The following is a 12843-nucleotide window of genomic DNA, read 5'->3' as shown; positions in this document are numbered from 1 at the left end:
TTAGTAAGTTTGCAGATGACACCAAAATTGGAGGTGTAGTGGACAGCGAAGAGGGTTACCTCAGATTACAACAGGATCTTGATCAGATGGGCCAATGGGCTGAGAAGTGGCAGATGGAGTTTAATTTAGATAAATGTGAGGTGCTGCATTTTGGAAAAGCAAAACTTAGCAGGACTTATACATTTAATAGTAAGGTCCTAGGGATTGTTGCTGAACAAAGAGACCTTGGACTGCAGTTCATAGCTCCTTGAAAGTAGAGTCACAGGTAGATAGGATAGTGAAGAAGGTGTTTGGTATGCTTTCCTTTATTGGTCAGAGCATTGAGTACAGGAGTTGGGAGGTCATGTTGCAGCTGTACAAGATGTTGGTTAAGCCACTGTTGGAGTATTGCATGTATTTCTGGTCTCCTTCCTATCGGAAAAATGTTGTGAAACTTGAAAGGGTTCAGATAAGATTTGCAAGGATGTTGCCAGGGTTGGAGGGTTTGAGCTATAGGGAGAGGCTGAATAGGCTGGGGCTGTTTTCCCTGGAGCGTCAGAGGCTGAGGGGTGACCTTATAGAGGTTTATAAAAGCATGAGGGGCATGGATAGGATAAATGGACAAAGTCTTTTCCCTGAGGTCAGGGAGTCCAGAACTAGCGGGCATAGGTTTAGGGTGAGAGGGGAAAGATATAAAAGAGACCTAAAGGGCAACATTTTCACGTGGAGGGTGGTATTTGTATGGAATGAGCTGCCAGAGGAAGTGGTGGAAGCTGGTATAATTACTTCATTTAAAAGGCATCTGGATGGGTATATGACTAGGAAGGGTTTGGAGGGATATGGGCTGGGTGCTGGCAGGTGGGACTAGATTGGGTTGAGATATCTGGTCGGCATGGACCAGTTGATCCAAAGAGTCTGTTTCCATGCTGTACATCTCTATGACTCAATGATATGAGCCAAAGGCAGGTGCATGGAGTTAGGCCACAGATCAGCCATGATCTCATTGATTGGTGGAGCAGGCTCAAGGTCTGAATGGCTTCCTCTTGTTCCTGTTTATGAAGATCTCTCTATAGTTTGTGCTGTTTCTGAATCATCTTGTCAAAGTAAGGATGAAAATGTATTCTACCTGAAGTGGCCTGGATGTTTCTGTTTGACTCAAACCCTTTCCTTAGCCAAGGTCTTCACCATCAATGGGAATAGAAATCCAGCCTTAGATTCCTGCAAGGTTTTTGTTTTTATTTTCATTTCTGTTGGCAACAAAAGTCTTCCAACTGCAAAGTGTCTCTGTGTAGCCTGTGGAAGAAAGCTGGATTTTAACTTTTTAAGCTTCCAATCAGAGGATTGAAAGGTGTGAATGTAATGTTCCCCTGCCCAGTCCAACAAAGAAAAATGAGGTGGAAGGTCTCTTCAGTTCAGCTGGAGTTTCTTACCATCTGTTGTGGACAGAAGCAGCCTGCTGTGTACCTCAAACACCAGTAATTCCCAGGCAATATGAAAGGAGAGAGAAAGCCAGTGTCATTGATCCCTACAGTGTGGAAACAGGCCATTTGGCCCAACAAGTCCATACTGACCCTCCGAAGAGCATCCCGCCCAGACCTATCCCCGTACCCTTGCATTTCCCATGGCTAACACATCAAACCTGCACATCCCTAAACACTATGGGCAATTTAGCATGGCCAACCCACCTAACCTGCACATCTTTGGACTGTGGGAGGAAACCGGAGCACCCGGAGTAAACCCACGCAGACACAGGGAAAATGTGCAAGCTCCACCCAAGGATGAAATCAACCCTGGTCCCTCACAGCTGTGAGGCAACAATGCTAACCACTGAGCCACCGTCCTTACTTGTATCACACTGCACTGGTGGGCGGCACGGTGGCACAGTGGTTAGCACTGCTGCCTCGCAGCGCCAGAGACCCGGGTTCAATTCCCGCCTCAGGCGACTGACTGTGTGGAGTTTGCACGTTCTCCCCGTGTCTGCGTGGGTTTCCTCCGGGGGCTCCGGTTTCCTCCCACAGTCCAAAGATGTGCAGGGTCAGGTGAATTGGCCATGCTAAATTGCCCGTAGTGTTAGGTAAGGGGTAAATGTAGGGGTATGGGTGGGTTACGCTTCGGCGGGTCGGTGTGGACTTGTTGGGCCGAAGGGCCTGTTTCCACACTGTAAGTAATCTAATCTAATCTAATCTAATCAAATCACTCCAGCACTGAGGTCTTAACAGGATCTTGGTTGGTTTTGTTATATTTAGTGCAGTCTGTAATTGGTCGGCAGAAGCACAGGACTCTGAGTCACTGGTACAGTGTCTGTATTTGCTTTTATAATTCTACAAAGTCTGAGGAAACCAGATTGTTCATTTTTTGGATTTGTTAACTACCTACAGTGCTTGTTGCATGGAGACCAGGAAGTTATCGCCAGTTACCAGGCAGGATTGCAGTCAGGACAAAGGAAATATAAGGACAAAAGAGATTGGCCTACCGGTATTATTGCTGGGGTGTTAATCTAGAGACACAGGTAACATTCCAGTCACTGGCATTTGAATCCTGCCAGGGCAGATGGTGGAATTTGAATTCAATAAAAATCTGGGATTAAGAGTCTAATGATGACCATGTATCTATTGCTGATTGTTGGAAAAACCTGTCTGGTTCACTAATATCCTTTAGGGAAGGAAATCTGCCATCCTTACCTGATCTGGACTCCATATGACTCCATACCCACAGCAATGTTAGGGATGAGCAATAAATGCTAGCCCCTGAGACATCCATAGCCAGTGAATGAATGAAGAAAAAAATTCTGAGGGTTCGAGTGACACCAGAGAAAGAGAGTTCATCGCCCTTCCTGTTGTTAAGCTACAGCTGCTTGGATACCATCAAGAGCCATTTGCTTCAAATTGTACCTGCGCTCAGCATTTTGGGAATTGACTACAGGGGCAGTCCCATGAGGAGATTGGTACCAGGACTTCAGGACATCATTTCGACTGTAGGATTCCTGAACTAACAACCTGCCTGTCAATTTAATTTTTAAATCACTTAAAGCACTCATGATTCCAGTGAAAATTTCTTCCAGTCCTACTGGACAAGCAATGTGCAGAAAACTGTTAGGGTTTTGTCAAGTGATGATTGTTACTTCATGTTTGTCACAGACATTATTGGCAATGGAACTGAATTTGCCCAAGGTGATGTGATTTGAGACAAAACTATTTTGTGGTCAGCGAGCTGGCTTCATGGTAGATAATGAATCATTTTCTCCAGGAGAGATTAAGGTGTTGTCGTATTAATCAGATGATTGTGAAATGACTGAAGTAACGTTAACGCTTCAGTACAGTAAGGTTCACAGGCAAATTGCATCTGACCAAGCAACGTTGAGCATGAGTGAGTAGATTGAATAGACTGGGATTATAATCATTGGAATTTAGAAGGATGGGGGGGACGATTTTATAGAAACATAAAATTATAAAGGAAGTAGATAAGATTAGATTAGATTACTTTACAGTCTGAAAACAGGCCCTTCGGCCCAACAAGTCCACACCGACCCACCGAAGCGCAAACCACCCATACCCCTACATTTACCCCTTACCTAACACTACGGACAACTTAGCATGGCCAATTCACCTGACCTGCACATCTTTGGACTGTGGGAGGAAACCGGAGCACCCGGAGGAAACCCACGCAGACACGGGGAGAATGTGCAAACTCCACACAGTCAGTCGCCTGAGGCGGGAATTGAACCCGGGTCTCTGGCGCTGTGAGGCAGCAGTGCTAACCACTGTGCCACCGTGCCGCCCACATAAGATAGAAGTAGAGAGGATGTTTCCACTGGCAGGTGAAACTAGGACAAGAAGGCACAGCCTCAAGATTAGCGCAAGCAGATTTAGGACTGAACTGAGAGGGAACTTCTTCCCCCAGAGGGTGGTGAATCTGGAATTCCAATGCCCAGTGAAATAGTTGAGGCTTCCTCATTGAATGTTTTTACAGCTAAGATTGATTTTTTTTAACAGCAAAGGGATTAAGGGTTATGGTGAGAGGACGGGTAAATGGAGCTGAGTCCATGAGAAGGTCAGCCATGATCTTATTGAATGGCGAAGCAGGCTCAGGGGGCCAGACAGCCTACTCCTGCTCCTAGTTTTTATGAATGCAAGTTTTCTTGATCTCGTTGGGACAGAATTGTGTATATTTGTACATTTCTAGATTTTTTTTTTCTGTATTTACCATTTTATCCAACCCAACAATCCACAGTTAGTTTTGGTGTATTTTTCAGTGCAAACGCACCTGAAATAAGTTGATTTGTCCACCAAAGCTGCAGAATCTGAACAATCCACTTGTGCATTCTAAGTAGCTTATCATCTACTAAAATCTGAAGAGGGGTAGTACATTTTTTAAGAATAGGTATTAACTTAGATCAGTCTTTAATTAGAGACAAAAATAGGAATTGCTGGAAAAGCCCAGCAGGTCCAGGAGCTTCTATGGAGAGAAATCAGTGTTAATGTTTCGAGTCGAGTTCTGAGAAAGAATCACTTGAGACCGAACATTAACTCTGATTTCTCTCCACAGATGCTGCCAGACCTGCTGAGTTTTTCCGGCAATTTTGGATTTACAGCATCCACAGTTCTTTTGGGTTTTATTCAGTTTTTAGTTAATTCTGAAGGGGTTTCACTGTGTCAGCATTTCCTGTTGTACCACTGTATAAATGGCAAAGTTGGTCAATCTTGTATAAAAATGCTGATTCCATTGCAGCAGTCACATCGCAGTTGGTGGTGTAAAGCAAAGAACGGCAGATGCTGGGAATCTAAAACAAAAACAGAAGTTTCTGGAGAAATTTAGTGGCGGTTATATGGAGAGAAAGCAGAGTTAATGTTTCAAGTTCGGTGACCTGTCTTCAGAACTGCCAGTTTTCGGTTCATCCCAGTTCTGAGGCGAGGTCACTCGACCCGAAATGTTAACTCTGCTTTTTCTCCACAGACCTGTTGAGTTTCTCCAGTAATTTCTGCTTTTTGTTTGCACTCAGTGGTGTTGGGAGAACATTTCTAAGACTGGTGAGAGTTGATTTTCTAAACAATTTTAACAAATATGACTCTGGGTATGTCAAATGTGCTGAGAGTTGATAGCTGTGGTCATAATGACCACTGTGTGTTGTGAAAGGTTTGTAATTTGAGTTTTCACAAAATCGTTATCTCTTTCTTTTCAGAGTTCTTTACCTTTTATAATTCCTTAAAAATGTTTAAAAACTCCAAGACAGTGTGTTCAGCATTTAGCCAACGAACAGAAGATGCATCTGCAGTACAGTATTTCCAGGTAAGGAACCAGTGAGAAGGAGCCAAGGCACATTATCACCCAAATCTTACAATGGCTTAAATAATTTTACCCACGATTTGGATAATGCCACAAATTTCAAGTAAATACAGAAAATATGTCAGACTTTAATTGTGTGTTCAGCATCTTAAATAAGAACAATTGAATGATTCGCATGGTATCTATAAACAGAACTCCTTTCAATAAAAATTAAAGGAAATTTATACATGTTGGCCAAACACTGGCAAATTGGACTAGATTAATTTAGGATATCTGGTCAGCATGGATGAGCTGGACTGAAGAATCTGTGCTGTACAACTCTGTACAACTGCATTAACCACTGTTTCCAAAAATCTCTGGAAACCAAATTGTGCTAAAGGTATGGGGATGTCTAAATGTTAAAACCCTGCTCAAAAGAAAGGATTAAAATATAATTGAAAATGCATCAACATACTCTTTCCTCATTCCTTGCTAAGCACTGGATCCACAGTATTTGTTGATAGATACGATAGATCTGAAGAAAGGTTATTGGACTTGAATTGTGAACTCTCCGTCCACAGATACTATCAGGCTTACTGAGTTTCTCCGGCAATTTCAGTTTTTGTTGGAGGTATGGTAAATCCTGACTAACAAATTGAATTTTCATATCAAAGTGTGTCAATACATGGAATGCACTGAATGTGAAATTTTACAAAGCATTGAAAAGGTACCTCTGAAATCAAGGGTAAAGGTCAGGTGCATCGAGCGAACTATGATTCATCATTCCTCAGCTTGTCAAACACCAATGTTAATTCCCATAGTTTAAAAAAAGCTGACCTCACTGATGTGAACATTATGTTGCCAATTACATGTAGATGAGCAAGATGAGAGAGCCACAGATGGATCTTGGTGTGAGATTGGAAGGAGAAGCTGGATAGATACTCTGTCTACAGTTGGATAGATAAGAGTCAAGTCAAGTGAGTTGGAAATGTAGGAGTTGTGTTTGAGGAGGAACAATTCAGCATGGCCACTCTCATTTGTGTCTTCAGCCATTCACATCAAAGGACAATGTTAATTCACTCAAGTTTATAGGGAGTTAAACGTGGACTCTGAAAAGATAGACACAAATTTATGAAGTAACAACAGGTTCAAGAATTGTGCAGAGAAACGTGGAAAGTGCAATTTTAAAACTTCATGTGGCAAAGCCCAAACAACTGAATTTAAGCAGTTTATAGCTTTGCAGAAAATGTAAACTTTGAAGGGTTGTGATTACGTACTGATTGGAACCAGGTAGATCACTTGGACTGTGACATCCCTGATTGGGGTTGTTAACCTGGGCCCTGGCTGACTGTAAACAGGGGATTTAGAATCTCCTCAGTTCAGGGGGAATGACTCTGAGCTGGCTGACCACAACCAGCATATTGTGCACATGTAAATAAATGGAGACTTGGTGACAGGATATCGGCCTCTCTGCAGTTAATTCAGATTTAATTCTGGACATTGATGCTTACCAGAAAGTGATCCTCGTCATGTGAATTAGCTCTTTATGGACTCCCTGGCAATTCTGAACTATTACATCTCCACTTCTCTCATTCACATTCGTGAACAACTTTGTTTTACATGGAACATAATACAGTACAGCGCAATATAGGTCCTTCGGCCCTCAATGTTGTGCCGACCTGTGAAACCAATCTGAAGCCAATCGAAGCAACCTTCTTTCATTATCATCCATATATTTATCCAATGGTTTGTCACTTTGTTGAAAATGTTAATATTGTTCTGTGGATGAACAATCAATTTGATTCCAATTCCCGACATCTGAACGCATGAGCTAATGTTCAGTGGATGGAAACTTTGTTGAATTAAAGGGAGAATGGAGTTTTGTCAATACCAGCAGAAGAAGGTCTGAAACATTGGAACATAGGAAAGCAGATTGATCAAAGCCATGCATTTTTTTTTCTTTCAGTTTTATGGTTGTTTATCACAACAACAGAGCATGATGCAAGACTATATAAAGACAGCCACTTACCAAAGGGCAATGCTGCAGAATCATGATGATTTTAATGGTAAGGTGAGTGCACATGAGTTAGAGTGGGATAGGGGAGGGCAAGGCTTTATTTTCTAATTACTCAGTGGCATTTAATCCCACAGTTGGCTAGTCCCACATTTTGCTTTAAATTTGAATGAAGCTATCAGCTCTGATGAAGAGTCATCTAGACTCAAAATGTTGGCTCATTCTCTCTCCATGGATGCTCATTGGAATTCAGAAGAATGAGGGGGATCTTATAGAAACATGTAAAATTATGAAGGGAATCGATAAGATAGACAAAGAGAGGATGTTTCCACTGGCAGGTGAAACTAGGACAAGAGGGTATAGCCTCAAGATTAGGGGGAACGGAGAAGGAACTTCTTCACCCAGAGGGTTGTCAATCGACGGAACTCCCTGCCCAGTGAAATAGTTGCACTATTTCAGTAAACGTCTTGAAAGCTTTTGAACAATGAAGGAATTAAGGGATATGGTGAGAGGGTGTGTAAGTGGAGCTGAGTCCATGAAATGATCAGCCATGACCTTATTGAATGGTGGAGCAGGCTCGAGGGGCCAGATGGCCTACTCCTGCTCTTAGTTCTTATGCTGCCTGACCCAATGTGATCTCCAACATTTGTTGTTTTCAGTGCAGCAAGTAATTGTTCAGCTCTGGCAATACATGAATTGATTCACCTGATTAATGTGATATTTATTTTAAAGTCTTTATTGTAAGATTGGATTTGGCAGTTTAGTCATGGCTGTGAGTTTGCAGTAGTATCCACAGTGAAACTGTCAGCATGCCCCATCATTTCCTCCTCTGAACCTGATAGTAACCTCTCATTCCTTAATGAAGGGCTTATGCCCGAAATGTCGACTCTCCTGCTCTTCAGATGCTGCCTGACCTGCTGTGCTTTTCCAGCACCACACTCTTGACAGTAACCTCTGGTATCCCCACATGCATAATTAAACTCTTTTCTGTTGCATGGGCCCATGAAATCAATTAGATATAATTGAACAAACAAGAGATTAATATGTTTGTGAATCAGGTATTCCCTATCAGAAAACCTAGACAACCATCACCCTGATTTACTCTCACCGGTGTCAATTGTTGATCAAAGCACGGTCTTTAATTTTTTTTAATTGACAACATTCCAAATTATTCATCTGGGTGACACCATCTGCCACTACCAGCCTCTTGTCAACAGCAAGCCCACAGAGAAACTACTAATGCAGCCTCTAAAACTGCACTGCAGAGGACACTGAACTGAACAAGTCCACGCATGTGCAGGCACATGTCAATCTATTTAAGGGATTTCATATCTCAGATCCAAACTGCGCAAACATTACACATACACAGCAACCAATTACGGCAAAAGTTTGTGTTCTCATAACTTTTAAAAACATTTGAAGTGTTACACCAACTGAGAGCGTTGTTAAAGTTTTCGAATGCACCAGATTTGATATTGAATTGAAAATGTTGATCTGTCACATTTATCTGTTGGGAAGTAGGATGAGATAGGCACAACAAGATTTATAGTGTGTAATGTAGCGTTGGCTGTCAGATGCCCATGGTGATGGTATTTTTCCAATGTTATGGTGGATATTAACTTGCCTTATACTGTGCAGAAATATCCAATTTTCAGTCATACTTGCCATTGTTGTTAGAACAGCTTCGGGTTGCAAAGATTTATATGTACAAATATATGTCCCACTCACCCGGTCCAGCTGTCAATGCTGCAATAATTCTGCCAACTTACTACTGTCTGGAAAAGGCATAATCTTAAATTGTATTAACTTGTGTCAAGCCTACTCAGCCAAATTAATCCAGGCACAGGCGGTTGATGTGATTAAAGTTTGACACTATAATGGTACTGTGATTCTGACCACTGTGTTTTATTTTGTTTAAAGGTTGTCCTTGATGTGGGTTGTGGGTCAGGAATCCTTTCGTTCTTCGCAGTTCAAGCAGGAGCTAGGAAAGTCTACGCTGTGGAGGCCAGCTCAATGTCAAAATATGCAGAGGTAGCGCACAAATACATTGCAAAGATTAACATCAATGCATACCCTGCTGATTGAGCTACTGTTTTCTAATGGTCTTAGTTGGATGTAAGTTAGCTCATTGAGCTGGAAGGCTTGTTTTCAGACATTTCATCACCATACTAGGTAACATTATCAATGAGCCTCCGGTGAAGCACTGGTGGTATGGCCCACTTTTTATTTATGTCTTTAGGTTGCCTTGGGTTGGTGATGTCTCTTTCTGTGGTGATGTCATTTCCTGCAGTTGTGTCATTTCCTGTTCTTTTTCTCAGGGGTGGGTAAATGGGATCCAAGTCAATGTGTTTGTTGATAGAGTTCGGTTGGAATGCCATGCTTCTAGAAATTCTTGTGTGTGTCCCTGTTTGGCTTGTCCTAGGATGGATGTTTGTCCCAGTCGAAGTGGTGTCCTTCCTGATCTGTATGTAAAGATACTAGTGAGCGTGGATCATGTCTTTTTGTAGCCAGTTGATATTCATGTATCCTGGTGGCTAGTTGTCTGCTTGTTTATCCAATGTAGTGTTTGTTACAGTTCTTGCACGGTATTTTGTAAATGACGTTAGTTTTGCTTGTTGTCTGTATAGGGTCTTTCAAGTTCATTAGCTGCTGTTTTAGAACTTCAACCTGAGCTACAGGTCTTACTTAGATTCTCTACAGTGTGGAAACAGGCCCTTTGGCCCAACAAATCCACACCGACCCGCTGAAGCGCGCCCACCCTGACCCATTCCCCTACATTTACCTTTTCACCTAACACTACAGGCAATTTAGCATGGCCAATTCACCTGACCTGCACATCTTTGGACTGTGGGAGGAAACCGGAGCACCCGGAGGAAACCCACGCAGACACGGAGAGAACGTGCAAACGCCACACAGTCAGTTGCCTGAGGCGGGAATTGAACCCGGGTCTCTAGCGCTGTGAGGCAGCAGTGCTAACCACTGTGCCACCGTGCCACCCACCGTGTCTTAGTTGGACTGCTTGACAAAGATTTATTGAGTTTTTTGGCAGAAAACCTTTCTGTATGTAAGTTGTTGTAAGCAGCTTTGGGGGCCCTTTTACTTCTGAGTCGAAAGGCTAAAGCCTTGTGACCCATGCCCGGGAAAGGAATGAGGGGCAATTCTCTTACACAGAGAGTGGATTGGCTGAGGAATGAGCTTCCTGAGGAAGTGGTGGATGCGGGCACAGTTACAATGTTAAAAGACATTTGGATAAGTACATGGATAGGAAATGTTTGGAGGGATATGCACCAACAGCAGGCAGTGGGACTAGTGTAGTTTGGGATTATGTCGGCTTGGACTGGTTGGACCAATGGGTCTGTTTCCATGCTGTATGACTCTATGACAATGCCTTGAAAACTTATCACCTGGAAATGATGTTGAACAAATCCATTATCTGCCTATCAAGCAAATATAAAGAAACTAACGAAAAAGATCAAGGAATTCTGCCTGTTATGTCCTCAAACACCACAGTGATCTTATGTGTCAACTCTGGGATCTTGCTATGTGCATTTTAATGTTACACTTAATTACACAACTCAAAAACATAATTTATTGGATATGAATAGATATGAAACATTTTCAGGATGGCATGATATGCTATTTAAATCAATTTTCTTAAACAATTAAACACTTTATAGTGTATTTTGTTGAACGGTTTCTGTGCAGTTTTACTGTAGAGGATTACACTGTAGAATCAGCACCTTTCTGATATTTGCTCCCAACTCAAGGTGCTCAATAACTGGAACTGAGCATTGTTAATTACTCTGAATAGAGAGAGAGAGAGAGAAAAACAGAGACTAAAAATGTATGCATTCAGAAGCAGAGATTTTTTTATTGTAACAAACTATGTTACTAATTTAAAAATCACACAACACTAGGTTATAGGCCAACAGGTTTAATTGGAAGCACACTAGCTTTCAGAGCGACGGTCCTTCATCACCTGATGAAGGAGCGTCACTCCGAAAGCTGGTGTGCTTCCAATTAAACCTGTTGGACTATAACCTGGTGTTGTGTGATTTTTAACTTTGTACACCCCAGTCCAATACCGGCATCTCCAAATTATGTTACTAATGGTTTTTCAAAATAAGCAAAGATGATAATAGCCATATTGCTGTAAAAGTATTAGGAAAGCCAAAATAAATCATTTATAGGTAAATCTATTCACATGGATTTAATGTGGAAAATGCTTTGATAATTGGGCCTCTATAAGGTCACTGACAAATTTTGTTGACCAAGTCACCTCCAAGAGGGTTCACAGAATCAAATTGGCTCGAGCTAAGGAACATAAAGGGTGTAATGACGTTGCTTGGTGCAACTGTGGACCACCCACTCGTGAGAAGGATACTGAGAAACAAACCCACAGGGAAGTTACATAGAGGTGCATACAGAACAGTTACAATGAAAGGGACTTCAATATACACTGGAATCACAATACAGGTTACTCTGCTATAACATGCGTTTAGTTAACGTGAATTTGTTGTAATGCAGCTGACGAATTGGGGACACTGTTTCTAAAGAGCGAAGTTTTAAAATTTGTGTTGTATGTAATGTGATTACAGCAGCAACACTTCTTTCTAAAGCGCAATTTTTCTATAACACAGGGTTGCACAAGAATACAACCATCATGTTACGGAAGGTCTACCTGTATTGTCAGGGGTAGTGAATGGCAAGCATTTTTACATTGTCTTCAGGAGAATTTTCTACAGCAACTTGTGTTCAATCCGACAGGTGCTAGGCCTTGCTTTTGGCCAAGTGCAACAAGTGTCAACGTATTTAGGGCACAGTGACTTTTGTACAATAAGATTCCAGGATGATGGTTTAAAGTAACAATGAACAATCTAGTCTAAAAATATCATCTGGGGCAAACAGAATTGGGGTGAGAACAGAGCTGGGCGAGACAGACTGGAATGGAAGGATTGGTGGGAAAAACAGGAGCTGAACAATGTGCTACACTCGAAGAGGAGATGGATTATGCACAATCAACATAGGAACATGGAAAATAGGAAGAGGAGTTAGTCTCTCAGCCTTTGTAGCCTGCTGAACCATTCAATATGAACACGGCAAATCATAAGACCATAAGACATAGGAGTGGAAGTAAGGCCATTCGGCCCATCGAGTCCACTCTGCCATTCAATCATGGCTGATGAGCATTTCAACTCCACTTACCTACATTCTCCCTGCAGCCCTTAATTCCTTGTGAAATCAAGAATTTATCAATCTCTGCCTTGAAGACATTTAGCGTCCCGGCCTCCACTGCACTGTGCGGCAATGAATTCCACAGGCCCACCACTCTCTGGCTGAAGAAATGTCTCCGCATTTCTGTTCTGAATTTACCCCCTCTAATTCTAAGGCTGTGTCCACGGGTCCTAGTCTCCTCGCCTAACGGAAACAATTTCCTAGCATCCACCCTCTCCAAGCCATGTATTATCTTGTAAGATTCTATTAGATCTCCCCTTAATCTTCTAAACTCCAATGAATACAATCACAGGATCCTCAGCCGTTCCTCATATGTTAAACCTACCATTCCAGGGATCATCTGTGTGAATCTC

The 12843-nt window shown here is 42.1% G+C and overlaps 1 protein-coding gene across 2 annotated transcripts in view; it reads left to right on the top strand.

Annotated features, from left to right (window-relative positions):
- The window catches only part of LOC122564086 (histone-arginine methyltransferase CARM1-like), a 90439-nt gene that overhangs the window by 28807 nt on the left and 48789 nt on the right, over positions 1–12843 (top strand). For both annotated transcript variants that reach the window (XM_043718629.1, XM_043718619.1), the window contains 3 exons: positions 5159–5265; positions 7208–7312; positions 9176–9286. In XM_043718629.1, coding sequence (XP_043574564.1) covers positions 5159–5265; positions 7208–7312; positions 9176–9286 — 323 coding nt within the window. The remainder of the gene's footprint in view (positions 1–5158; positions 5266–7207; positions 7313–9175; positions 9287–12843) is intronic.

This window comes from Chiloscyllium plagiosum, chromosome 2 (genome assembly GCF_004010195.1).
Source record: "Chiloscyllium plagiosum isolate BGI_BamShark_2017 chromosome 2, ASM401019v2, whole genome shotgun sequence".
Classification (NCBI taxonomy): domain Eukaryota; kingdom Metazoa; phylum Chordata; class Chondrichthyes; order Orectolobiformes; family Hemiscylliidae; genus Chiloscyllium; species Chiloscyllium plagiosum.
Note: the sequence above shows the minus strand (reverse complement) of the source record. Positions and strands in the feature narration are given on the sequence as shown.